Source organism: Salmo salar, chromosome 05, assembly GCF_965601325.2.
Source record: "Salmo salar chromosome 05, fSalSal1, whole genome shotgun sequence".
Taxonomy (NCBI): Eukaryota; Metazoa; Chordata; class Actinopteri; order Salmoniformes; family Salmonidae; genus Salmo; species Salmo salar.
In genome coordinates this window covers 36959320-36984176 of record NC_138295.1, presented here as the reverse complement: position 1 = coordinate 36984176, position 24857 = coordinate 36959320, and the positions used below count along the sequence as shown (strand labels likewise).

Sequence of the window (24857 nt, the reverse complement as noted above, 5' to 3'; positions counted from 1 at the left end):
CTCAAGTAAAAGTGAAAGTTACCCAGTAAAATACTACTTGAGTAAAAGTCTAAAAGTATTTGGTTTTAAATATACTTAAGTATCAAAAGTAAATGTAATTGCAAAAATATACTTAAGTATCAAAAGTAAAAGTATAAATCATTTCAAATTCCATATATTAAGCAAACCAGATGGCACCATATTTTTATTTTACATTTTTTAAAGATAGCCAGAGGCACACTCCAACACTCAGACATCATTTACAAACAAAGCATTTGTGTTTAGTGAGTCCGTCAGATCAGAGGCACTAGGGATGACCAGGGATGTTCTCTTGAGAAGTGTGTAAATTGGACCCTTTTCCTGTCCTGCTAAGCATTCGAAGTGTAACGAGTACTTTTGGGTGTCAGGGAAAATGTATGGAGTAAAAAGTGCATTATTTTCTTCAGGAATGTAGTGAAGTATAAGTAAAAGTAGTCAAACATATGAATAGTAAAGTACAGACACCCCAAAAACCTACTTAAGTAGTATTTTAAATTATTTTTACTAAAGTGCTTTACACCACTGTGTATCAGCTTACTCAGTGACACCCACAGAACACACCTGTGAAGAGTTAACACAAATGTTAGCCTTTATACTCATATTAGGGGACTTTGTGGTAAATCACCTCCCAGTCAGCCTATTGTGCGTGTTTACATTCATTTTTCACTGTACAGCCTTACGTATGGATTGTGGATCCATGAAATGGGGGTATGAAATATTAATGTCAATATGCGTAAATAGGCTGAATAATGAGGGGAATTACCACAGTTAAAGTTCCTTAATAAGCGCTACAATGTTAATATTTGTGTAAACTATTCACAGTTATGTTCTGTGGGTGTCACTGAGTAGACTGATACCCCAATTCCATGGATCCACAATCCATCGGTAAAGCTGAACATTGCAATATGAATGTTCAATGCACATTGTAGGTTGACTTGGGAACTAACGTGTCTCAGTTCACACTGGTGTCAAAGACCTGCAATAAGATCTACGATGCTAATATTTGTGTAAACTCTTCACAGTTGGGTTGAGTAGACTGATACACAATTCCATGGATCCACAATCCATTTATAAGGCTCTACAGTGAAATATGAATGCCAAAACGCACAGTAGGCTGACTGGGGAGGTGGTTTACCACAAAGTCCCTTAAAAGATTTGATTAGGATCCCCATTAGCCCGACGTCAATTGCGACAGCTAGTCTTACCTAATAAGAGCTACGACACTAATATTTGGGTAAACCCTTCACAGTTATGTTCTGTGCGTGTCACTGAGTAGGCTGATACACCATTTCATGGAGACACAATCCACAGGTAAGGCAGTACAGTGAAATATAAGTATGCGTCCAAAGAAATTCTGAAGTCAAATAAATCCACAGTGCAATTTCAGCTGTCTTTAATTTATTTTTTGGGGTCAAATTAACTAATTATTGTATTTTGTTGAATTTATATAACAACATCCCAAACTTGATCTTGTTCAAATGGCATCACTTTCAATGGGTCACGTTCAATTGGGAACTTTTAATTTGTAGGCGAACCGCAAATGCCACTATTGTGGTTAACCGTTATTGTGGCTAGCTTCACATAGGTCTTGGAGGGTGAGCGCTACCTCCCACTGCTCCTGGGTCCTGAGCCTTTTTATACGCTTACTGCGTGCAGCTGTGTGCATGTCATCGAGAGTGCATGCTTGTAACCTATTTATACTTGACTATTTTCAATAAGAGTGCCATCACTGTTTTCGATCCTAAAAAACTATAACGAAAGACCCAATGCTAATGTGGGGATATCACAAAAGCTGAATAGAAAAAAGTAGACATCTTGGGCAATTACTTTCAGAAGGTTATTGAAGCAGGTGGGGCTACTACAAATCATGACAGCTTAGAAACACTACTACAGCCAGCTATATACAGTACATCTCAACCTTCTCTCTCTCGCAGTGCCTGTGTGTTGTGCAGGGCAGGAGCACAGATAGATCAGTTGTCCTGTTTCCCTTTTTAGGCTATCACACCACCACTAGGACAGACTTGGCCCTGTTACAGCACCAGAGCTATGTGGAACGCTGCTATGTCAACATGAGCTGTGGGAAGGCCAGGCTAGCTCATTCCCCAAAATTGAGGATTTGTATTTCCCTGACTTGACACAGTGTTGCATTTGGTTTACATTTACACTTGGTACTACATTTTAGTAAACAAATTACCAACTACATCACATCCTTTAGAATGAATGGAACCTAGTGAAACGGGTTTCTGTTTGCTCGGGCTACTGTGCAAACAGGGATGATTAGAATTGGTGCTAGTCCTATGAGAGGGATCCCATCTGCTTCCTTTGACCACCTTTTGCTTTTGCTCCTCAGTGCAAATGTGGTTCCTTTAATTTAATGTTGACTTCAATCTGGCCAGTCATTTCAAACTGTCGCTAAGCTTGAAATAAGATGTTGTGCCCATCAACAGAGTACTTAAAATACAGACTGTTATGTAGATTGTTTTAAAAACATTCGTTTGGAGGATAAATCTATCTCATTTTTGAATTCGTATTATGATCCCAGGGCACTGTTTTCCATATGAAAGCCCTAACCCAGATTAAACATTCATGTTTTTCCAGAGCAGTACAATAATAGCTCAAAGGCACAATGTTACCCATAGCTCAGCCCAAAATGAAAATCCCTCCCCCAGTGTAACCAGATGGGTCCCAGACAGGCGGTGATGTGGGCGCTGCATTGTGAATGTCCGCTGGAGGCCCTCCTCCTATTATTAATGAATGTGAGTGGCGAGACAGCGCTGCGGGTCAGTGGCTGCAAACCGTAGTGGTTGTTTACTTTCTGGAAGGAAGGCGGCAGTGTAGAACCAAGGCCCTGTCATTAGTGGCCTAACAGGTCTTTAGGACCCCACCCTGTATGTACACACATACTCCCTATTCCGTCATTGAACAAAAAGCTGAAGACATTTAAGGCGCGGATTCAAACGAATTAAATCAGTTTGAAACAGTAAGTCCAACAGTCATCAGAGGCATATAGATGTTCAATTGTGTACTATTCCGCAGTAACATTCTGTAGCCCTAGTTAATAGATCATTCTAAACGAAAGCAGAGAGACTTCAGAGGGAACATAACCCTCAGACATAAATTCAGCTGTCAGGTCTCAGAGATGTTAGGTACGTGGGGCCATGGGTATATGAGGCAGGGCATAAGAATGTTGTGCTAAGCCTTTGCTGCTGCTGCTTCTGCTGCTGTGTATGTGTGTGTGTGTGTGTGTTGTGTGTGTGTGTATGTGTGTGTGTGTATGTGTGTCTATGTGTGTGTCATTGCCAGCTGACGCAGTGGTCAGAGCCTCGGATGAGTCTAGTCAGCAGATGAAGCCCATGCCTGATTGGACACTGGGGTAATGACTTAACGAGATGAAGGGTGTACACAAAGGGCAGTTCCAGGATATGTTATCCTTGTTATGGAAAACAGTTAAAGTGAGCAAATCTCTCAGATTTTACTTTGTATTTTGCATACTGACTGTACTGGGACTAACTGTTTCTAAAATTACCATTTTCATTTATACGTTAGTATTGTTGTGGGTCGTTAAGAAGGTTCGCTTGGGGATTTTTTTATTTATTTTTTTGTCATGAGTAGACAGACTGCAGGGCAAATTCTTTCCTCCCTATGTCAGCTCTTGTTTAGCGAAACCACACACCGTGACGTAATCACAGCCCTCATTATGCGAATGATTCCATAGAAATTGAGGCCATCTAGTGGCCATTGTAATAATGTATCAACTTGTAAAGATGTTACAATGTTACAAGGCAGCAATAATAGCCATACAAAAAAATGAAACATACTTACATTTGCCTCATACTGCATGTTTATCGAGTTTGATTTCAATCAGTGTAAAAATACCACCTCTCTATCCACTCACTATGGACATCACAAGTGATCATAGGTCAAATTGAAGTCAATAAAATGTGAGAGGATTCTGGTAGTACCAGTAATCTGGATTTCTCTCTTCCATTGTTAAAGGAAGGGTATGTATCACTACTAGATGTCACAAAAATTACAGAATTAGACATCTTTGCTAGAATTGGCCATGAGCAAGTGTCCTAATCTGGCCAAGGTAAATCACAATGCAGTCAAAAACGTGATTAATTGTATAAATATTTCCACCCTATGTGGTTGGAATAATATTGTGAAATTGTGAAAATGATCATAAAACCCTTTTAGCATAAGAGCTGTTTGAAAATACTGCCTGAAATGCCAGCATGTTTTGCTGGGATGGAGTTTTGGCCTGCCTGGTGACATCACCATTGGCGTAAATTTGTTAATAGACCAATAAGAAAGATACTTCCAAACCTCTCTGCCAATTACAGCTAGTTCTCAGTTTTCCCCTACTCACTCAGAATAAATCCAGAAAGTTCTAGCAAAATTCTTGCTTGAGAAATGTTTCTTTACTAAGAATCTATTTTTGTTTATTTTTAACTCTTTTAATTGAAAACAATCACAGTAAGGTGCTTAATTGTTACCCAGAAGTTCTTTGATATTCAGATAAAAACGGTTGCATTGGACCTTTACAGTAGAGCAACCTATCCGGTTGAAGGCAGATCTAACAAACACCCGAATGATTGGTGGACAGGTTACCACTGTGTTTCCCAGGTTGCATCACCTACATGAGGTGACCACAGGATTAGTGGAATTATTGAGCCCTAATTAGTTATCTGGCACATACAAGATGCCACAAGAGAAACACACTCAAACAAACGTATGGACACTGACATCCTACTGTAAGTATGCTGAGATTTTATTTTATTTATATTCTATCTATCATTTCACGTGGCTTCTATTTTCATAGATTTACCCCTGAGAACAGTCGTGAAAGTGTTCTACTTGTGGGATTAAACAAGTAATATGAACGGCTTTTTGAGTGAACAATGCTGTGTGTGAATTGGATATTTTGTCATGGACTAATACAGCTTTGCATAATTTCTATGATGGGCAATGCATTTAGGCTGTTGCACATTGTTTACATTAAAAAGTTGTACACATGGTTATCACCGTAAACTAATAAAGCACACACTTGTCTTCAGATTCAACCATATCAATATTCATCATTGCAGTCAGTAACGTGTTTTATTCCAGTCAGAGTTTTCTTTTACTTTATTCTGACAAAGTGCTTAATTTGCAATTTTATGGTCTAAATGTCTGAACTTAAATAGCCTTTTATTGCTACATTGGAATTTGTATAGGGACGAAAATATTTATTATATAAATAATTCACCTGACACCGAAACCGTATCAATATGAATATTGAAAATCTATTCTGTAGGTAAGGGATCATCAATTTTGGGCCGATTCTTTTCTTGCGCGGATCGTCGAGGGGGAAACATAAATTCACTCTGGCTATCTACTCCGATTTCAGAGGACTCTGTCTGAATGAGCCAGAGTGCAGAATAACTGACGAATTTCCCAATGTGCAACACCCGTTGAATATGACCGGTGTCAGTAAACGTCGGCAAAAAAAGTATTAAATTGTTGCCAGCAGCACAGTTACAGTCACCACAACGCTCTAGATATCATGACATCAGCCTAACCAGCTATGCTAGGGCGAGTAAAATGACAGAGTGAGTTGTTTTCTCATTTGTGACTGGAAGTAGCTAGCCAACTTTAGCCAGTCAGCTTGGGTGCTTGACTGCCGTTGTGACAAAACGCTCGGATCAACCCTACTGTGGCTCTGAACGCCTCGAGAGTGAAACGCTCTGAATTTAAGAACGGACAATCTGACAGCGCTCTGAATCTACGAACGCCGGAGTGCACTGAATTTATGAACACACCCACAATTACACGTCATTTGAAGACTGCAAATTGACCACAGATGTAATACTTGACTAAAACATAATCATTTCAAACCATGCTTACATTTGTGTACAATCACATCTCTCTATTACGCGTGGTAATACTTAGTAACAGATTTCCAAAATTAGATTGTATATACAGTTGAAGTCGGAAGTTTACATACACTTAGGTTGGAATCATTAAAACTCGTTTTTCAACCACTACACAAATTTCTTGTTACAAACGAAAGTTTTGGCAAGTCGGTTAGGACATCTACTTTGTGCATGACACAAGTAATTTTTCCAACAATCGTTTACAGACAGATTATTTCACTTATAATTCAAATTATCCCAATTTCAGTGGGTCAGAAGTTTACATACACTAAGTTGACTGTGCCTTTAAACAGCTTGGAAAATTCCAGAAAATGATGTCATGGCTTTATAAGCTTCTGATAGGCTAATTGGCATCATTTGAGTCAATTGGAGGTGTACCTGTGGATGTATTTCAAGGCCTACCTTCAAACTCACTGCCTCTTTGCTTGACATCATGGGAAAATCAAAAGAAATCAGCCAAGTCTGGTTCATCCTTTGGAGCAATTTCCAAATGCCTGAAGGTACCACGTTCATCATTACAAACAATAGTACGCAAGTATAAACACCATGGGACCACACAGCCGTCATACCGCTCAGGAAGGATATGCGTTCTGTCTCCTAGAGATGAACGTACTTTGGTGTGAAAAGTGCATATCAATCCCAGAACAAGAGCAAAGGACCTTGTGAACATACTGGAGGAAACAGGTACATACGTATCTATATCCACAGTAAAACGAGTCCTATATCGACATAACCTGAAAGGCTGCTCAGCAAGGAAGAAGCCTCTGCTCCAAAACCGCATAAAAAGGCCAGACTACGGTTTGCAACTGCACATGGGGACAAAGATTGTACTATTTGGATAAATGTCCTCTGGTCTGATGAAACAAAAATAGAACTGTTTGGCCATAATGACCATCGTTATGTTTGGAGGAAAAAGGGGGAGGCTTGCAAGCCGAAGAACACCATCCCAACCCCCAAGCACAGGGGTGGCAGCATCATGTTGTGGGGGTGCTTTGCTGCAGGAGGGACTGGTGCACAAAATAGATGGCACCATGAGGATGGAAAATGATGTGGATATATTGAAGCAACATCTCAAGACATCAGTCAGGAAGTTAAAGCTCGGTCGCAAATGGGTCTTCCAAATGGACAATAACCCCAAGCATACTTCCAAAGTTGTGGCAAAATGGCTTAAGGAAAACAAAATCACGGTATTGGAGTGGCCATCACAAAGCCCTGACCTCAATCATATAGAAAATTTGTGGGCAGAACTGAAAAAGCGTGTGCGAGCAAGGAGGCCTACAAACCTGACTCAGTTACACCAGCTCTGTCAGGAGGAATGGACCAAAATTCACCCAACTTATTGATGGAAGCTTGTGGAAGGCTACCCAAAGCGTTTGACCCAAGTTAAACAGTTTAAAGGCAATGCTACCAAATACTAATTGCGTGTATGTAAACTTCTGATCCACTGGGAATGTGATGAAAAAAATAAAAGCTGAAATATGTCATTCTCTCTACTATTATCCTGACATTTCACATTGTTAAAATAAAGTGGTGATCCTAACTGACCTAAGACAGGGAATTTTTACTAGGATTAAATGTCAGGAATTGTGAAAAACTGAGTTGAAATGTATTTGGCTAAGGTGCATGTAAACTTCTGACTTCAACTGTGTATATACGTGTGTGTGTGTGTGTTTTTTTATTTATTTTTTTATTTTATTTTTTTATACAAGTTTGGCCCGCGTCCCGCCAGTTGGATAACCCTGCTGTAGTTTGAAGTCTTGTTGCTAGTTTATGTTCTACCTGACTAGTCTGGGTTTAGGCAGCTTATGGAGATTGAGCAGATACAGAGGGCAGAGAGCTGAGACCTGCTGGATTTATTTAGCACACCGCAGACGGACAGACACACACACCTGCTGTTTGTGTAGAACCCGACTGTGGCAGACTACACACAGGTACAAAGATTTGTCAGACAACTGGTAGGCTACCGTGTTTTAATGTGATCAGACAATCAGACTGTGCCAGCCAGGTCAGCCACATAGTTCCATAACATGTAGTTGAGTCTATATTCATTTATGCTGTGCATTGTAAAACAATAAAACAAACCCCATGGTGGAAACCGATGGACAAGTTTATGGACAGTTTATTGGGATAGAAAAAAGGATATACAGTAAGCAGGTTATGCACAGACCCAATGAATAGTGTATCCCGAAAGGGATAGGAAGGCACTGTAGGTACAAACAATGTTACCTAGTTTAGCCGGGTACTATAACCCACGCTCTTAGAAAAAAGGGTTCCAAAAGGGTTCTTTGGCTGTCCCCATAGAAGAACCCTTTTTGTTTCCAGGGAGAACCCTTTTGGGTTCCATGTAGAACCCTCTGTGGAAAGGGCCTAATGGAACCCAAAATGGTTCTACCTGGAACCAAAAAGGGTTCTTCAAAGGGTTCCCCTCTGGGGACAGCCGAAGAACCATTTGACGTTCAACAAAGCGTCTTTTTTTCTAAGAGTGCAGTTTATATAGTCACACAGATAATATTAACCATTGTCAAAAAGATTTCAAACAGTAAAGAAATTATCGACTTTTACATTTAAGATCTAAATGGCTCTGAAGTCTTCAGGGATTTATTGGCACTGATCACCTGACAGTAGCCTCTGTTACCTCAGCTGACTTAGCACCGGTCGTCCTGTAAGTCTATGGTTTGCACGTCGGCCCTGTGTCATAATGAGCTCTTCTTTCAGGTGGGGACTGAGGAGAAGATGGTTGCCGCTGTGCGCACCTTGCTCTGTTTCACCACAACTGAACATGTTCAACCTGATAACCAACTGCTGCAGCTGGGTCTCCAAAATCCAGCAACCCATCAGGTAAGAATGACTTTCTCTCAAATGGATTAACACAGTCCCTCAGTCACTTGCGATTACAAATACTCTGACTTAAATTGCTCCATATGCTAACCCCCAGCCCCATATCTCGTATTTTCACACAGGAAAGTCAATGTACTCGTGGTCGGTCTTGATAAAGCAGGAAAAACATCCACTGTCAGGGGGATGTTAAGAGGTAATGTAACAGTGACTTCAATAGAAAGCAATTAACAGTAACCATGCAGTAGACATTTCACAGAAATCTGCGTATGGCTGACTGAGGTCCTCTTGTAACTATTCTCGCTGTCTGCAGTGCCCCCGGTGGACGTGGGTCCAACACATGGGTGTGTCCGCACGGAGCTGAGAGTGGAGAACTTCCTGGTCACCCTGCTGGACATCGGTGGGGCCCCGGAGGTGCGGGGGTCCTGGAGGGATCTCTATGGGGAGGTCCATGGGTTCATCTTTGTGGTGGACTCCAGTGACCGGCAGAGGATTAAAGAGGTCAAGGAACTTCTGACGGACCTGCTGAAGCAGCCTAGAGTGGCGGGAAAACCACTACTGGTGTAAGGACTAATTCTTATGTCAAGTTTGAGTTAATGTGAATAGAATACTTGATCAACATTAAAATAAAAAGTAAAGTTATATTTGTTATATTTCTAGTTTGTAAGTATGTTATACAATATTCGATGAGATGTACAGGACAAAGTGACAGATAATCTATACTACCTACATTAAAACCTTAGTGTTGCCATGTACAGTGGGCAAGGAAGGACAGTAGCGAAACTGATTAGTGCTTTCAGTGTAGTTTTTTCATTTTTTTAAACCACTGAATAAACTGTGTTGTGTTTTAGGTTGGCCAACAAGCAAGACAAGATGAATGCCCTGGTGGGAAGTGAGATAATTGAGCTCCTGTCTCTGGAGAGACTGGTGAACCAGAGCCGCTCTCTGTGCCACATTGTGAGTCTAGTTCTCACACACACCACTCTCCACACAACTAGACAGCCAGACAGCCAGACAGAAGAGCCAGACAGACAGCCAGACAGAAGAGCCAGACAGACAGCCAGACAGAAGAGCCAGACAGACCGCCAGATAGTCAGACAGCCAGACAGACAGCCAGACAGCAGGACAGCCAGACAAACTGACAGCCAGGCAAACAGACAGCCAGGCAAACAGACAGACAGATTATGTTTATTATGTTCAAGAGACAGCTAGATACATAGACAGACAGAAATACATGTAGGCTACATAGATTTGATTATGTTGTGCCTTTTCGCTCTAGGAGCCTTGCTCAGCCTTAATGGACCTGCGGAGGTGGACAGACAGGAAGACACTGCGGGGTCTTCGCTGGCTTCTGCGTGCTGTCAGTCTGGATTACCCAGAACTCTGTTCTCGCATAATCAGGGACATCAGGGACAGGAGACCTCTAGCACCAGACGAGAGGGACAGGCGTGGGAAGATAGAGAGGAGCCGCAAGCCCAAAGAGGAAAGGTAAGAGCGACCATAACTATCCCAATTGGCACAAACTGGTTGAATCAACTTTGTAAGTCGCTCTGGATAAGAGCGTCTGCTAAATGACTTAAATGTAAATGTAAATGTTTCAACGTAATTTGTCAACGTATTGTGACGTGGATTTTTAAAAAGTAATCAATGGAAACTGTCGTTTTGAGTGTGAAATTTCAGGTTACAATACCATTTTCAAGATAGACACCCTGTATAAAATATGTTGAATTTGTACCTTTGAAACAATGTCAGATCTTCAACGTCCTATACACAATTTTTTTTAAATAGCAGCACCTCCTACTGGAGAGTTGATCTAAAGCTATACAATTGGTTCCCCATCCAGAGTTTTAACTAAGCCCAGCTTTGATATTTGTCACTGACTACTACCAATGTGCTATCGTGAGAATGATTATTGATAGATCCCTTAACAACTAAATATATTCACCGTTGCTATTGAAGTCATTCCAAAGGGTAGGTTTAACAGAGCAAATGAAATGAAACCATACTTATTAGGTACAACTTCATCAGGTATACTATTTAAGCCTATATAGCATTTGCAAAGTCATCAACAGCTATTGTTAAATATTTTATTAAACAATAGCTCAAAGATTTTATTTATGATTTTTTGTTTTACAATACAAAACATATACATACAAATGACAACATACAGACTTACACAAACATCCACAACATCGCCCCTGCCCAGACCCACCTGCTCACACCCCCATCTCCAGTGGCCGTATCACTCTTTGCCACATGGCCTCAAACTGCACCATTTTGTTTCTCTCCGTTGCCCACGCACTTTCAACGTTTAGATAATAAAGCATTTGACCTTTCCATTGTGTTAACGATGGAGGATTGGTAGATTTCCAGACAAGTAAACAAGTTATATGTTGGATTCACGTCTCCAAATAAACCAAAAATACAAGTTAAATAATAGGATTAAGCCAGTGGCTCAAATGAAATTATCCAAGCATATCCTTTAAATGTTGACATTTGGTTGCAATGTCAACCAAACACAAATCAATAATCTTTTCCTAGTACAGTAAATAGCCTAAAGTAAAGGCTATCTTACAAACGAATGCAACCGTATTTATTCAACCTTAAAATGAGTAACACTTCCATGGACAAATGTTGAGGTTACTGGAACTATATATGTCTTCTTATGTAATCATAGAAAGCGTGCAAGTTCAAGATAGCATGCAAAGCTCGCTGGTCTGTGGAGATCTTCACAATTGCTGTAATAATCTGCGCAGAATCTTGAACAACATTGATCACTTGCACTATGTACTTTTAATGTAATCTCAACTGCAATCCATTTGGTTCTGCTATTAGATAAAGCACAGTGATAACCCATTAAGTTGTTGTATAAATACAAAATGTCTGACATTGTATTTCCATTTTAACTTTGTTGTCCTTTTAGATGGTTGAAAGCATAGTGATAACACATTGTTGAATTCCCAAACTTCTGTCTGTCTTTTTGAGTCGGTAAATAAAGGTTGAAATCTCATTGATCAACTTCTCAACCAATTATTATCCACATTTCCACGTTGAAATGACATGGTGTGCCCAGTGGGATGTGCCTTCAGTTAGACTCCCAGAATATCATCTGTCTTGGCCAATGTGTTGACAGCATTCACAGAATATGTATCCATGAACTATTTCAAAGACATGGCCTATGTTAGGATCATGGCATGGACCCTTTCTCATGTGAAATGTCTCTGTGTAGAATCCGTGCCAGCAAAAATGACCTTCGCAAAGTACAAAGCCCTCAAGAAAAGGACCGAAGACCCAAGACCCCCTCACTACAACCCATTCGAAACATCTTGAAAAAGGTAACGACATTGAAATGTACAAATCAACTGATAATCTTTAGTTGTAGATCCATTTCATCTTGACAAGATTCAAATGTATTATTTGTAGTAAAGCAATCTACTAGTTTTAGTACATCTGGATATGCACATTAATTTTCATTGCTGGAATATGTCAACTGAAAATCCTTGTTTATTGTAGGAGAGCACTCTGAAAAAGAGGCTTAATAAAAAGAAGAAACAACAGGGGAAGATTAAGGACACAGAAGAGAAAAGCGAAGGAGAGAATGCGGAGGAGGAGGAGGGGGAGGAAGGTAGCACAGAGGCGGACCCGGAACACAGTGTGCAGAAAGAGAAGGCCAACAGTCCCCTAATACCTCCGAAACGAAGGAAGCTGAAACGTAAAGCCAAAGTGAAGGAAGAGACCCAAGAGCTCCCAGAATCAGTTGACAACGAAGACAAAGACAACTCAAATAAAGGTAGCTGTGCTCCTCAAACAACACAACAATCTGTCTCCAATGTCTTGGAGCATGTTTTATCATTTATTAACAGGTTACAACATGTTATTAGTACTTTTGAATATTGAAATGTGCATCTGAGTTGATAACGTTCACATTTTCTCATCTGTTGATAAAGGGGACAAGAAGAAGAAGAAGAAAAAAGTGGTGAAAGTGAAAAAGAACAGGATAAACTCTGAGAAGATGCCAGGAGCATACTCCCAGCCAGTTGACCTCTCCGCGACCTTTGGTGAGCCCCCAGTCTCTCCTTTTTAACTCACACTGAAATGCAACGCCAAAATGAGACTCTGTCTGAGATATGTGATTTCCCTGTTTCTTGATAGATCTTTACCGAAAAGCCATTTTGGCTCTGAAAGAGCGACATGATCAGGGCCAGTGAGAGGAGCGGGCTGAGAGAGAGTCCTGGGTCCAGTGTGTGATGACGCAGTCTGCTATCCTGGCAAGGGCAGCACTCCAGTGATTTATGAACAAGCTGAGACACCTTAGTGACTCACCCCCAGCCTCTTCCCTGCAAACCACCCACCCACCCACCCACCCACCCAGACAGCTACCTGACTGACTGACTGATTGACAGAGGGAGACATGCCCTGCAACTCTTCCACAACCTCCTTTTCATTATATTACCTCACATTTCTAATTTATGGATTACAACTGGAGTTTTCAATGGCTTTTGAAGGACAATTTCAAAATACTTGATGGATGTTTTTTTTAGCTGCTACTGTGCAGGAACTGCAAAGCCAATGCACCCCCTGAGAAATGTGTGTTTATTTTATCTTACCAAAATATGTTATATGAAATATGTATTTATTAGTGGTTATTTAATTTTCTGCAGTATAAGTAAACAGTTTACAAACATGATCAATGTACTGGCCAAAATATTTGAATCCCTCCTTATAAATATGAATAAAGTTTATCTGTTTATATTGTAATTTTCATGGAAAAGGTGACATGCTTTTGTAATGTTCATTTGCTTTTTATGACTGTTTGAAAAATGTCTCACAGAAGTTGTTTTTTAACAACAAAAAATGGTCAGTGAAAGGAAAAATAGAATTTTAAGAGAGAACACCACCAGGTCAATTTAAAGAAAGAACAAATACAAAACTGAAATGTACAATAAACAATCACGTGCGTCCTTTACAATTTACCATATGCCTGGAAGTGTGCTTGTGTTTGTTCACCTTGAAGATGATAATGCTCTGTTGCTTGACCCAGATTCAAAAACAGTTCAAACAATAGGTTAAGCCCAAACTACAATTCAGCCATATGTAACCATGTTTCCTATTTCATTCGGTATTAGCTATTATTTACTTATGCATGCTGGAAAAGAAACTCTGATAAAAAAAAAGGTTTTCTTGTTGGACTATGTTCAAATAATATCCATTCGTAATATATTCACCTATATTTTTGTAATTATATTACATATAAGCTGATAATATTGCTTGGTATGGGCTCCATAATTGGGCATTTGGACCTTGGACCCTGTGTACAAATTAACTTTCGCCATTTTTGTCGCTCTTCGAGAAGCCCACCCCCCTCAGCATCTTCACAGGAGAGAATACATTACAGCCAGTTGTTTCAGTGAATAGGCCTGCGCTAAATAGCGGCCGCGCGGAGACACAGGTTGGTGGGGGGACCGGGACACACAACACTGAAAATGGCTTCACCGAGGACGATAACAATTGTGGCCCTCTCTTTCGCTCTTGGCCTTTTTTTCGTCTTCATGGGCACTATAAAGCTCACACCAAGATTAAGCAAAGATGCTTACAGTGAGATGGTAAGTAAACCTTTAGCATCAAACCGCATCTGCAGCTGGAAGCGAAAGCCATTGTTCTGGCTATTTACGCTCTCAGGCTCTAATGTGCTATGCGCCGCTGACCCACATTTGGATCATGAAATAAAATAGCATATTATATCTAACTGATCCATATCATTTGATTGTATGTTTTGTTTCAATCGTGGGAATGAATTTAAGCAAGCAAGCAAGAACATGATGGTACCTGCTGCATTATTATATAGCCTATAATAGACTACATTATTTATTGAAGTCTGACGATAGAAAAACATGACTTTTGTGACAGAACAGAAAATATTACCATTAGGCATTTCAGATAAGCCCACATAATTGAAATGGAATGAATTGGCTACAGGCTACAGTAAATAGGCCTGTTTGTTTGAAATAAAATAAGACTAGGATATAGGCTAACAGTAGCCTACACATTTGTTCAGTAGTGTTTTATGGCGAATTATTTGTTATTATTAGCCAAAGATGACTTAAAAAACGGTATTTGAAGGTACATTTTAGCCTTGGCAGCGTATTCGAACAAATTCTACAGTCAAAATCTGGGATTCACTAGCCGACCAGTCGATTAAACTCTTTACGATGGAGTTGAGCGGCGGCTACTGTGGGCGGTCTGGAGCTCCGACATCACGACATTGTTCTGTGTAATTGAGAGCTATTCTTTGGGTGCTGAAATGAGTCGTTTTTGTTAAAAACGTCCTTTTATGTGATGTCGGAGCTCCAGTCCGCCGACACTAGCCCCCACTCAACCCCATTGCAAATCGTGGAGTTGAGTTTAATCAGCTAGGGGTGCACCTGCCGGTGTGGGGCTGATGTTGAGTCTCTCCCTACCAATGATGTTAATGCTCATCTGTGCTCTTCTCGTCATTCATATATGTTCTAACGTAATTCTTATTATATGGCGAATAGGCCCCTTCATTAGCCTATATTTTGGTCATTGAGTATTATTATTATTTATTTATTTTTGTACTTTTTACCCCATTTTCTCCCCAGTTTAGTGATATCCAATTGGTAGTTACAGTCTTGTCCCAGTACGGACTAGGGAGAGGCGAAGGTCGAGAGCCATGCGTCCTCCAAAACCTGACGCCGCCAAGCCGCATGGCTTCTTGACACTGCTCGCTTAACCAGGAAGCCAGCCGCACCAATGTGCATGCGATCTGGCAACCGTGTCAGCGTGCATGTGCCCGGCCCGCCACAGTAGTCGCTAGAACGCGATGGGACAAGGACATCCCGGCCAGCCAAACCCTCCCCTAACCCGGACGAAGCTGGGCCAATTGTGTGCCGCCTCATGGGTCTCCCGGTCGCGGCCGGCAGCGAAATAGCCCGTGATCGAACCCAGATCTGTAGTGATACCTCTAGCAGTGCGATGCAGTGCCTTAGACCACTGCACCACTCGGGAGGCCCCAACGATTGAATATTTTAAGTAATAGGCCGATATCAAGGACAGTGGTTTTGGTGGTGCTTGCATAGGCTACTTACGAGTATAACTCTTAAACCCTATAGTTAGACTATTTTGTGAAAAACAACAGAAAAACATCTGTCAGTGTCAGTGGCGATTTTAGCATGTACATCTTGGTGGGGCAAACTCAACAACAACAAAACAATGTTTAGATGCATGCCAGCAAAGCCACTACACTACACAACACTAAACAAAACATGAATTGCACTATAACGGTGACAAACGGTGCCCACAAACTGATGGGGCCTACATTAAGCTGTCCCAACAGTAGAGCTTTCTTTTCAGGACCATGGAGTGAATCCTTACCACTGCTACACCTGGCTGTCAGCGGAGCCTTGTCTGGCAGCGAAACAGTTCATTCAGCCTCATTTACTGCCTTTTAAAAGAACATAGCTGATATGGCTCACTTCCTTAAACAAACGTCGTTTCTACTGACAATTGGGATGTACAAACTATGGCATAAGGGCACGACGAGTGGATAAGAGGCAATGCGTAATTTCTATTAAGACATTAAATGTATCGTCTCACTCCAACTTTTGATGTAGAACTGGAACTTCTTTACAGGTTCTACAAATCGGAGAAAGTATATACTGTAGCCTATAGTATACCACTAATAATGAGCAAGTTCTCTCTTTGATATCTATGAAAATTAATGCTGAAATGTTCTCTCTCACGTTTTTTTCTTTAGAAAAGGGCATACAAAAGCTACGCAAAGGCCTTGCCAGGCCTAAAGAAGATGGGTATCAGTTCGGTGCTGCTCCGTAAGATCATTGGCTCACTAGAGGTGGGCTGTGGTGTGGTTCTGACGTTGGTGCCAGGGAGACCCAAGGATGTGGCTAACTTCCTGCTCTTGCTGGTCATGCTGGCGGTCCTTTTCTTCCACCAGTTAGTAGGAGACCCCCTGAAACGATACGCTCATGCTCTGGTCTTTGGTATTCTGCTCACCTGCCGACTGCTCATTGCCCGCCAGAGTGAGGACCGGCCCGAGAGGGAGGAGAGCAGGGAAGAACACATCAATGTCCAGGAAAAGAACAAAGTCAAGCAGTCCTAATCCAGCCCAATCGTCTTGTCTGGGCAGAGCAACAGCAAAATGGAACCTTGTGCGTTTCTTTGGATTGTAGCAATTCTGATTCAAAAGAAACGCAGTCGCTATTAACAAGTGATATTTTTATGTTTCTTTTTGACACAAATACTAATTTGAGTGACTTTGTTGGCTTTGAGACTGCTAATGTTTTCCGCTATTGAAGATTGGTACTTTTCTATTTTTTACATTTTAGCTAGGAAGCTAATGATATCCCTTGAATTCAATTGTTATTTTTACAACAATTAAGCATGGTTCATATTAAATGGTTTAATTAAAACAAACTCATATCCTATCACCACTGTTCAAGATATATTGTTTGTGAACATTGACTCACATTTATTTAAATATAATACACAGTATCACATATTTCCATTGGTATTTGTAAAATAAGAATCATTTCAGTGAATTCAGATTACTTTCGTTAAAGCTTTTACCTGTTGATTCGATTTTCCTGTAAGTATTCCTATGCATGAAAATGTACCCCTTTTCCCCAAAGAAAAATTGAACGGTCAAATGACAAGTCTTTCACTCATTGCAAATTGATGAATCACTTTGTTGGACCCAACACTTTTGTTCAAGAACTCATGTGGAGTCAAGACCTATTGGACAGCATTTTGATAGCAATTATGCACATACATAATACGTCTATGGTTGCTAGCCTAGTGCTGTCTCTATGTCTCTGGAACACAGTCAATAGTCCAGCTACTTTGTCAAATGCTGTGTCAAATGACATGTCCAATAAAGGACTTGATATTTGTCTCTTAATAAAGGACTGTCTCTCTTTACATCCAGTGACAACAAAGGCTTACGTTTATCTGTGAGTCTATTTTGCGCTTGGATTTTTTTAACAGTATTCTGCTGAATTACTATATTAGATAAGTATTCGTATGAGTATTAACATTACCACTGGATTCTTCTTGTAATGTAAATGTACTTGATTAATATATAAGTGGTGCTACCTTCAGTAATGATGAGTAGATAAAGGGAAGTTTCAGTCAGATGAGCAGTTGTTCAGTTGGTCTTTAACATTCACAATACTTCTGTAAAACAAGATGAGCTAAATAAAAAAAAAATGTACAAGCGGATCTCCAAGCTATGTGTTCATTGTGTATCGTTTTCATTCAGTTCAAATCAGCAGTTAATTACAAAACATTCCAAACATAAAGTGTGTAAAAAGAAGAATGAACGCTTGGATTTGCATTCAGTTTATTGCAAATGTAGAGTAGCCTACCTGAACTTGGATCCTTGAAGTGAATGAGCCTACTACACACAATTATGTATATAAATCAATACCTTCACATCATCAGTTTGTGCATGTAGGAAGGAAAGCGAACTGGCAGATGGGTCGAGTTTGAAGTGGAGGAAGTATAGGGCTTAGCGTGTCTCTCGAGGAGGCTAAAAAGAGATTTTGGCTTAGAAAAGATTAATATTTTCAGGAGTCGGGTAATTGGCTAAGTGAGGTGAGTTTTAGGGAAAGAGAGAGGAGGTTGAAAAGACTAAGGGATTTGAATCTGTTGAAGCTCGCAATAACAAGGGAGAGGGTATGTCGAGGAAGATTGCTGTCAAGTTCAAACAGAGTGTTCAACGCCAGTTCAAGTTCTGGAGGTGAAATGGAAGGGGTAGAAGGTGTTGTGAGGAGCTCTGATCCCGAGCTTTGCATTGATGGACATGGTTATGATAAAGATAAGTTTGGTCCAGCAGGAGTGACATTTTTGGAGAAAGTGGATCCTTGCCTTTTATGTGGATCCATTTGTGGTTTAAGGGCGCTTGGGAAAGGAGTTGGGTGCAATTGAATCAGTGAACGTAACCTGTAGTGGACTTGTGATATTTGTTTGTGTTTCTTCTGACCAGAGGGAGCAGGTGCTCCGTGTCACGCAACTTGGGTCAAGATCTGTTTCTTGCTTTGCTCTTAGGAACAGGGCACCATTGAAAGGAGTGATTTCTTAAATAAATATGCACATGTATGCAGCATGGTTACCTGCGTACGCACACAATTCTATTGCAATGAATATGCTTGTTCTACTTTCCCCAAGTATATAATTCCCACTGGACATTGTTTCCCCAGCATCATAAAAGTAGCTTCTCACCCCAGATTTTTACACACACACACACACACACACACACACACACACACACACACACACACACACACACACACACACACACACACACACACACACACACACACACACACACACACACACACACACACACACACACACACACACACACACACACACACGCACAGGGAAGACTACTAATCGCACACGCAAATGCAAACATACAAAATCATAAAGATATGTATACAATATTATGCATTTCTTAAAAGCACATAATACAAATTACACACGTTTTGGATTAATTTACAGCAGTAATGTTTCCTAGCAAGTGCCAAAAGTGTGGAGTGAAGAAAATGGCTCTGTTCAAACAATCTAACACTGTTTCCTTACTTTCTTCAAGGTCATAGCTGATTTAAAATGATTGTATAGTTAAATAGGATGCCAGTGGAGTGAACACTAGGATGCCAGTGTTTGGACAAAGCCAGCGAGTGAATGGGGTCCAGCATGTGCAGAGAGGAAGGGCACTTGGTTCAAGTAATTTGATTGAGTTATGTGAAATGGAAGGGTATAGTGCCAATGTGAAGATGGCAGGAAAGCTGGAGCGTGGTACAGAGCAGAGATGATGGTGATTATGACTAAGGGGAGAAGTGCCAAGAGGTTGAGAGGGAGTATCCAACAGGTGTGGAGGTGAGGGGTCAGAGGAGGGCTTCAGATGGAGGGAGACTGAAGGAGAGGGTGTGTATAGAGGAGTCAGATGGGGCCGGGTGAGGTGGTGTGATGGGTGGTTTAGGACCAGGGGGCCGTTGAGACTCAGTTACTGAGCAGTAGCTCTGTCGCACTCTCCACGTCCCAGGAGTTTGACGACAACACCACTATTACTGCATTCTGTGGAGACGGGACAAACAGTAGAGAAGGAAGTTTATAACACAGTCATAACTATGCTAAAGTATTCAAACACAAAACAGATCCATTGGTGAACCATAATAAAATGTAAATGAGTTATGAAGGTATCGACTGCTGAGACAGAATTAGAGCTAGTCACGTGGGGCCCACTGACTTTGTTGAAGCCTATGCCACAGAGTTTGTCTATTTTGTGGGTGTACTCTGGGCTGGAGGAGGGGGCGCCGGCGTACACGTGAGACCAGAGTCTGGCCGTCTGTTTGAACATCTCTGGGTTCTGCCTATACTAAAAAGTGAGAACACACAACACTGAGAGAGCAGCAAGACTGCAGTATAAAAAACCTCACTAGGTTACAATTTAGTAAAGCAATTGTACATGAGGGCGAGCTAAACTACTTTTTTAGTTTTACACAACCTCGAGTGTACAATTGTTTTTCTACAACGGGTAGCCAATTAAATGAAAAACTTTATTTTGATAAATCTATTCATAGGCTACTATTTCATCCCTGAAACAAAAATATAGGCTAGTCCCGACGCATCTATGGTTGCTAGCCAAGCCAGCTGACCGTTCATTCTATCGGTTAAGTTGCCAGATACGCGACCCAGTCGTGAACTCTGTTCAATATCCCAGTCGTTGGTTCTAAATGTTCCGTTGCCATGCTGGCCGGCAACGCTCTTATCCCTTGCTTGCTAGCTAGCCAACTACGGTTAACACAGTCACGTCAAACCATGGAGCTAGAAAAACAGCAAAGTAGCTGCATTTCATTTTGTTGGACCTGTTTTTCTATTGACATTTCTTTGTATACATTGCATTTGGAAAGTATTCAGACCCCTTGACTTTTGTACATTTTTTAAAGTTACAGCCTTATTCTAAAATTGATTAAGAAAAAATGTCCTCATCAATCTACAAATAATGGTCCTCATCAATCTACAAATAATGGTAACACGCCCTGAGGTGCGTGTTACCAGTCTGGCGCCACCTGTGCAAGCCCCACGCATCAGGCCTCCAGTGCGCATTCCCAGTCCAGAGCTTCCGGCGACAGTTCCCAGTCCGGAACCTCCTGAGACGGCCTACAGTCCGGAACCTTCTGAGAGGGCTCACAGTCCGGAACCTTCTGAGAGGGCTCACAGTCCGGAACCTCCTGAGAGGGCCCACAGTCTGGAACCTCCTGAGAGGGCCCACAGTCCGGAACCTCCTGAGACGGCCCACAGTCCGGAACCTCCTGAGACGGCCCACAGTCCGGAGCCTCCTGAGACGGCCCACAGTCCGGAGCCTCCTGAGACGGCCCACAGTCCGGAGCCTCCTGAGATGGCTCACAGTCCGGAGCCTCCTGAGACGGCCCACAGTCCGGAACCTTCTGAGAGGGCTCACAGTCCGGAACCTCCTGAGAGGGCCCAAGTCCGGAACCTCCTGAGAGGGCCCACAGTCCGGAATCTCCTGAGACGGCCCACAGTCCGGAACCTCCTGAGACGGCCCAGAGTCCGGAACCTCCTGAGACGACCCACAGTCCGGAGCCTCCTGAGACGGCCCACAGTCCGGAGCCTCCTGAGACGGCCCACAATCCGAAGCCTCCTGAGACGTCCCACAGTCCGGAGTCTACAGCGACGTCCCACAGTCCGGAGTCTTCAGCGGCGTCCCCCAGTCCGGAGTCTTCAGCGTCGTCCCCCAGTCCGGAGTCTTCTGCGACGTCCCCCAGTCCGGAGTCTCTGGCGATGATCCGCAGTCCAGAGCCTCCGGCGATGATCCGCGGTCCGGTGACACGAAGGCGGAGAGATCAGCTGGCGGAGCGGGGGCTACGCCCCGAACCCGGAGCTGCCTCCTATGCTGGCGGATAAGCAGGATGTGAGGGTTCTTCGTCCCGCACCAGAACTGCCTCCGATGTAGGAGGATCCGCGGGATGGGACTGTTCTTCGTCCTGCACCAGAGCCGTCACCGACATTAGACACCCACCCTAACCCTCCCTGTTTTTTTTGTGTTTTGGGGTTGTGCGTTCGGAGTCCGCACCTTTGGGGAGGGGGGTACTGTCACATCCTGACCATAGAAAGCTTTTATTTTTCTATGGTAGAGTAGGTCAGGTGACAGAGGGTTTTGTCTAGTTTATTTATGTCTATGTTGGTTCTAGTTTCTATGTTGGGGTTTTGTCTAGTTTATGTATTTCTATGTGGGGTTCTAGTTGTTGTATTTCTATGTTGTTGTTTTTTTGGGATGATCTCCAAATAGAGGCAGCTGGTCATCATTGTCTCTAATTGGGGATCATACTTAAGTTGTTGTTTCTCCCACTATGAGTTGTGGGAGATTATTTTGAGTAAGTGTATGTTGCACCTCTTCGTCACGGTTTGTTGTTTTGTTTCTGAGTTTATTTGTATGTCCTGAATAGTTTCACAGTATTAAATAAAATGTGGAATGATCCACACGCTGCACTTTGGTCCCATTCTTCAGACAACCGTGACAGGGATAAAGGATTGTGTAGTTTCGGTGGATAATGTTGTTTGTGTCAACTGTAGGGGTGCACGTGTTGCTGGGGATCGGAAGTGTCCGATGAAAGAGAGGCAGTTTGAGGTGGCTAGAGTCAGATTAGAGCAGAAGGTGTGGTATGCTGAGGTAGTGAAGAAAGTAGAGGAGTATGAGTCAAGGGTGAGGGATTCTGAAAGGATCCCTGTGAATAGAAGATCTGTTCCAGCACAGAGGGATAGGCCAATGAGTGATACAGTGCATTCGGAAAGTATTCAGACCCATTGACTTTTTCCACATTTTGCTATGTTACAGCCTCATTCTAAACTTTATTAAATAGTTTTTTCCCCCTCATCAATCTACACACAATACCCCATAATGACGAAGCAAAAACAGGTTTTTAGACCTCTTTGCAAGTGCATTACAAATAAACTGAAACATCACATTTACAGAAGTATTCAGACACTTTACTCAGTGCTTTGTTAAAGCACCTTTGGCAGCGATTACAGCCTCGAGTCTTCTTGGGTATGACGCTACAAGCTTGGCACACGTGTATTTGGGGCTTTCCCCAATTCTTCTCTGCAGATCCTCTCCAGCTCTGTCAGGTTGGATGGGGAGTGTCGCTGCACAGCTATTTCCAGGTATCTCCAGAGATGTTCAATCGGGTTCAAGTCTGAGCTTTGGATGGGCCACTCAAGGACATTTAAAGACTTGTCCTGCATTGTCTTGGCTGTGTCCTTAACGTTGTTGTCCTGTTGGAAGGTGAACCTTCGCCCCAGTCTGATGTCCTGAGTGCATTGGAGCAGGCTTTCATCAAGGATCTCTCTGTACTTTGCTCTGTTCATCTTTCCCTCGATCCTTACCAGTCTCCCAGTCCCTGCCGCTGAAAAAGATCTCCACAGAATGATGCTGCCACCACCATGTTTTACCGCACGGATGATGCCAGTTTTCATCCAGATGTGACTCTTGGCATTCCTGCCAAAGAGTTCAATCTTGGTTTCATCAGACCAGAGAATCTTTTCCTCATAGTCTGAGAGTCCTTTAGGTGCCTTTTGGCAAACTCCAAGCGGGCTGTCACGTGCCTTTTACTGAGGAGTTGCTTCCGTCTGGCCACAATACCAAAAAGACCTGATTGGTGGAGTGCTGCAGAGATAGTTGTCCTTCTGGAAGTTTCTCCCATCTCCACAGAGGAACTCTGGAACTCTGTCAGAGTGACCATTGGGTTCTTGGTCAATTCCCTGACCAAGGCCCTTCTCCACCAATTGCTCAGTTTGGCCGGGTGGCCAGCTCTAGGAAGAGTCTTGGTGGTTCCAAACTCCTTCCATTTTAGAATTATGGGGGCCACTGTGTTCTTGGGGACCTTCGATGCTGCAGAAATGTTTTGGTACCCTTCCCCAGATCTGTGTCTCAACACAATCCTGTCTCGGAGCTCTACGGACAATTCCTTTGACCTCATGTTTTGGTTTTTCCTCAGACATGCACTGTCAACTGTGGGCCCTTATATAGACAGGTGTGCCCCTTTCCAAGTCATGTCCAATCAATTGAATTTACCACAGGTGGACTCCAATCAAGTTGTAGAAACATCTCAAGAATGATCAATGGAAACAAGATGCACCTGAGCTCAATTTCGAGTCTCATAGCAAAGGATATGAATACTTATGTAAATAAGGTATTTTTGTTTTGTTTTTTTTCCACCTGTTTTTGCTTTGTCATAATGTGGTATGGTGTGTAGATTGATGAGGAAATGTTTTTATTTGATCCATTTTAGAATAAGGCTGTAATGCAACAAAATGTGGAAAAAGTCAAGGGGTCTGAATACATTCCAAATGCACTGTATATGTTTTATTTCTTTTATTTTATTTCACCTTTATTTAACCAGGTAGGCAAGTTGAGAACAAGTTCTCATTTACAATTGCAACCTGGCCAAGATAAAGCAAAGCAGTTTGACACATACAACAACACAGAGTTACACATGGAGTAAAACAAACATACAGTCAATAATACAGTAGAAAAATAAGTCTATATACAATGTGAGCAAATGAGGTGACATGAGGGAGGTAAAGGCAAAAAAAGGCCATGGTGGCGAAGTACATACAATATAGCAATATGCTTCAGTAAGGATGGCTTCTTAACGTTCAAAGCAATGGTTATCAACTGTACCGCTGAAATGGAAAGTAAATCACAGAAAATAGATGTTGTGGTGGCAGCTGCAGAGAAGTGCTTGGGCGTACGATATTTGACTTCAGAAGAGTTACAGCATGTGTTGAGAGGTAGTGTCCCCTCCTCTCAGGTGTTGGCCTGGGGTAGGATCAGATCGGGTTAAAGTAGTGGAATAAGGTGATCGGTTATAATGGGTTCGTTGGTAGGGTAATTCAAGTATATGTATATATTAAAACAAAAAATTCCGGTTCCCCTTTCCCATTTTTTTTTATCACAAAGTGTATTGGATCTATACTATAGTTCAGTTGGGGGATTGGTAATGGAAAATATTGGATGCCAACCGCCAT

The 24857-nt window shown here is 42.0% G+C and overlaps 2 protein-coding genes across 2 annotated transcripts; both read left to right on the top strand.

Annotated features, from left to right (window-relative positions):
• Nucleotides 1-4553: 4553 nt before the first annotated feature.
• Nucleotides 4554-13741, top strand: arl13a (ARF like GTPase 13A). The gene is made up of 10 exons (XM_014199754.3): nucleotides 4554-4772; nucleotides 8649-8771; nucleotides 8894-8964; nucleotides 9082-9331; nucleotides 9620-9725; nucleotides 10048-10256; nucleotides 11998-12103; nucleotides 12282-12558; nucleotides 12716-12826; nucleotides 12921-13741. The coding sequence occupies exons 1-10, from the start codon at nucleotides 4753-4755 to the stop codon at nucleotides 12974-12976; spliced, it is 1329 nt and encodes a 442-aa protein (XP_014055229.1). The 5' UTR covers nucleotides 4554-4752; the 3' UTR covers nucleotides 12977-13741.
• A 349-nt stretch (nucleotides 13742-14090) lies between these two features.
• tmem35a (transmembrane protein 35A) lies at nucleotides 14091-17335 on the top strand. The gene is made up of 2 exons (XM_014199752.2): nucleotides 14091-14371; nucleotides 16543-17335. The coding sequence occupies exons 1-2, from the start codon at nucleotides 14252-14254 to the stop codon at nucleotides 16903-16905; spliced, it is 483 nt and encodes a 160-aa protein (XP_014055227.1). The 5' UTR covers nucleotides 14091-14251; the 3' UTR covers nucleotides 16906-17335.
• The last annotated feature ends 7522 nt before the right edge of the window (nucleotides 17336-24857 follow it).

Excerpts from the sequence above, each read along its gene's own strand:
- tmem35a (XM_014199752.2), top strand. The coding sequence starts at position 14,252 with ATGGCTTCACCGAGGACGATAACAATTGTGGCCCTCTCTTTCGCTCTT. Across the intron at positions 14,372-16,542 it reads AAGATGCTTACAGTGAGATG|AAAAGGGCATACAAAAGCTA; the intron begins GTAAGTAAACCT and ends TTTTTTCTTTAG.
- arl13a (XM_014199754.3), top strand. The coding sequence starts at position 4,753 with ATGGACACTGACATCCTACT. Across the intron at positions 8,772-8,893 it reads AAAATCCAGCAACCCATCAG|GAAAGTCAATGTACTCGTGG; the intron begins GTAAGAATGACT and ends ATTTTCACACAG. Across the intron at positions 12,559-12,715 it reads CAAAGACAACTCAAATAAAG|GGGACAAGAAGAAGAAGAAG; the intron begins GTAGCTGTGCTC and ends CTGTTGATAAAG.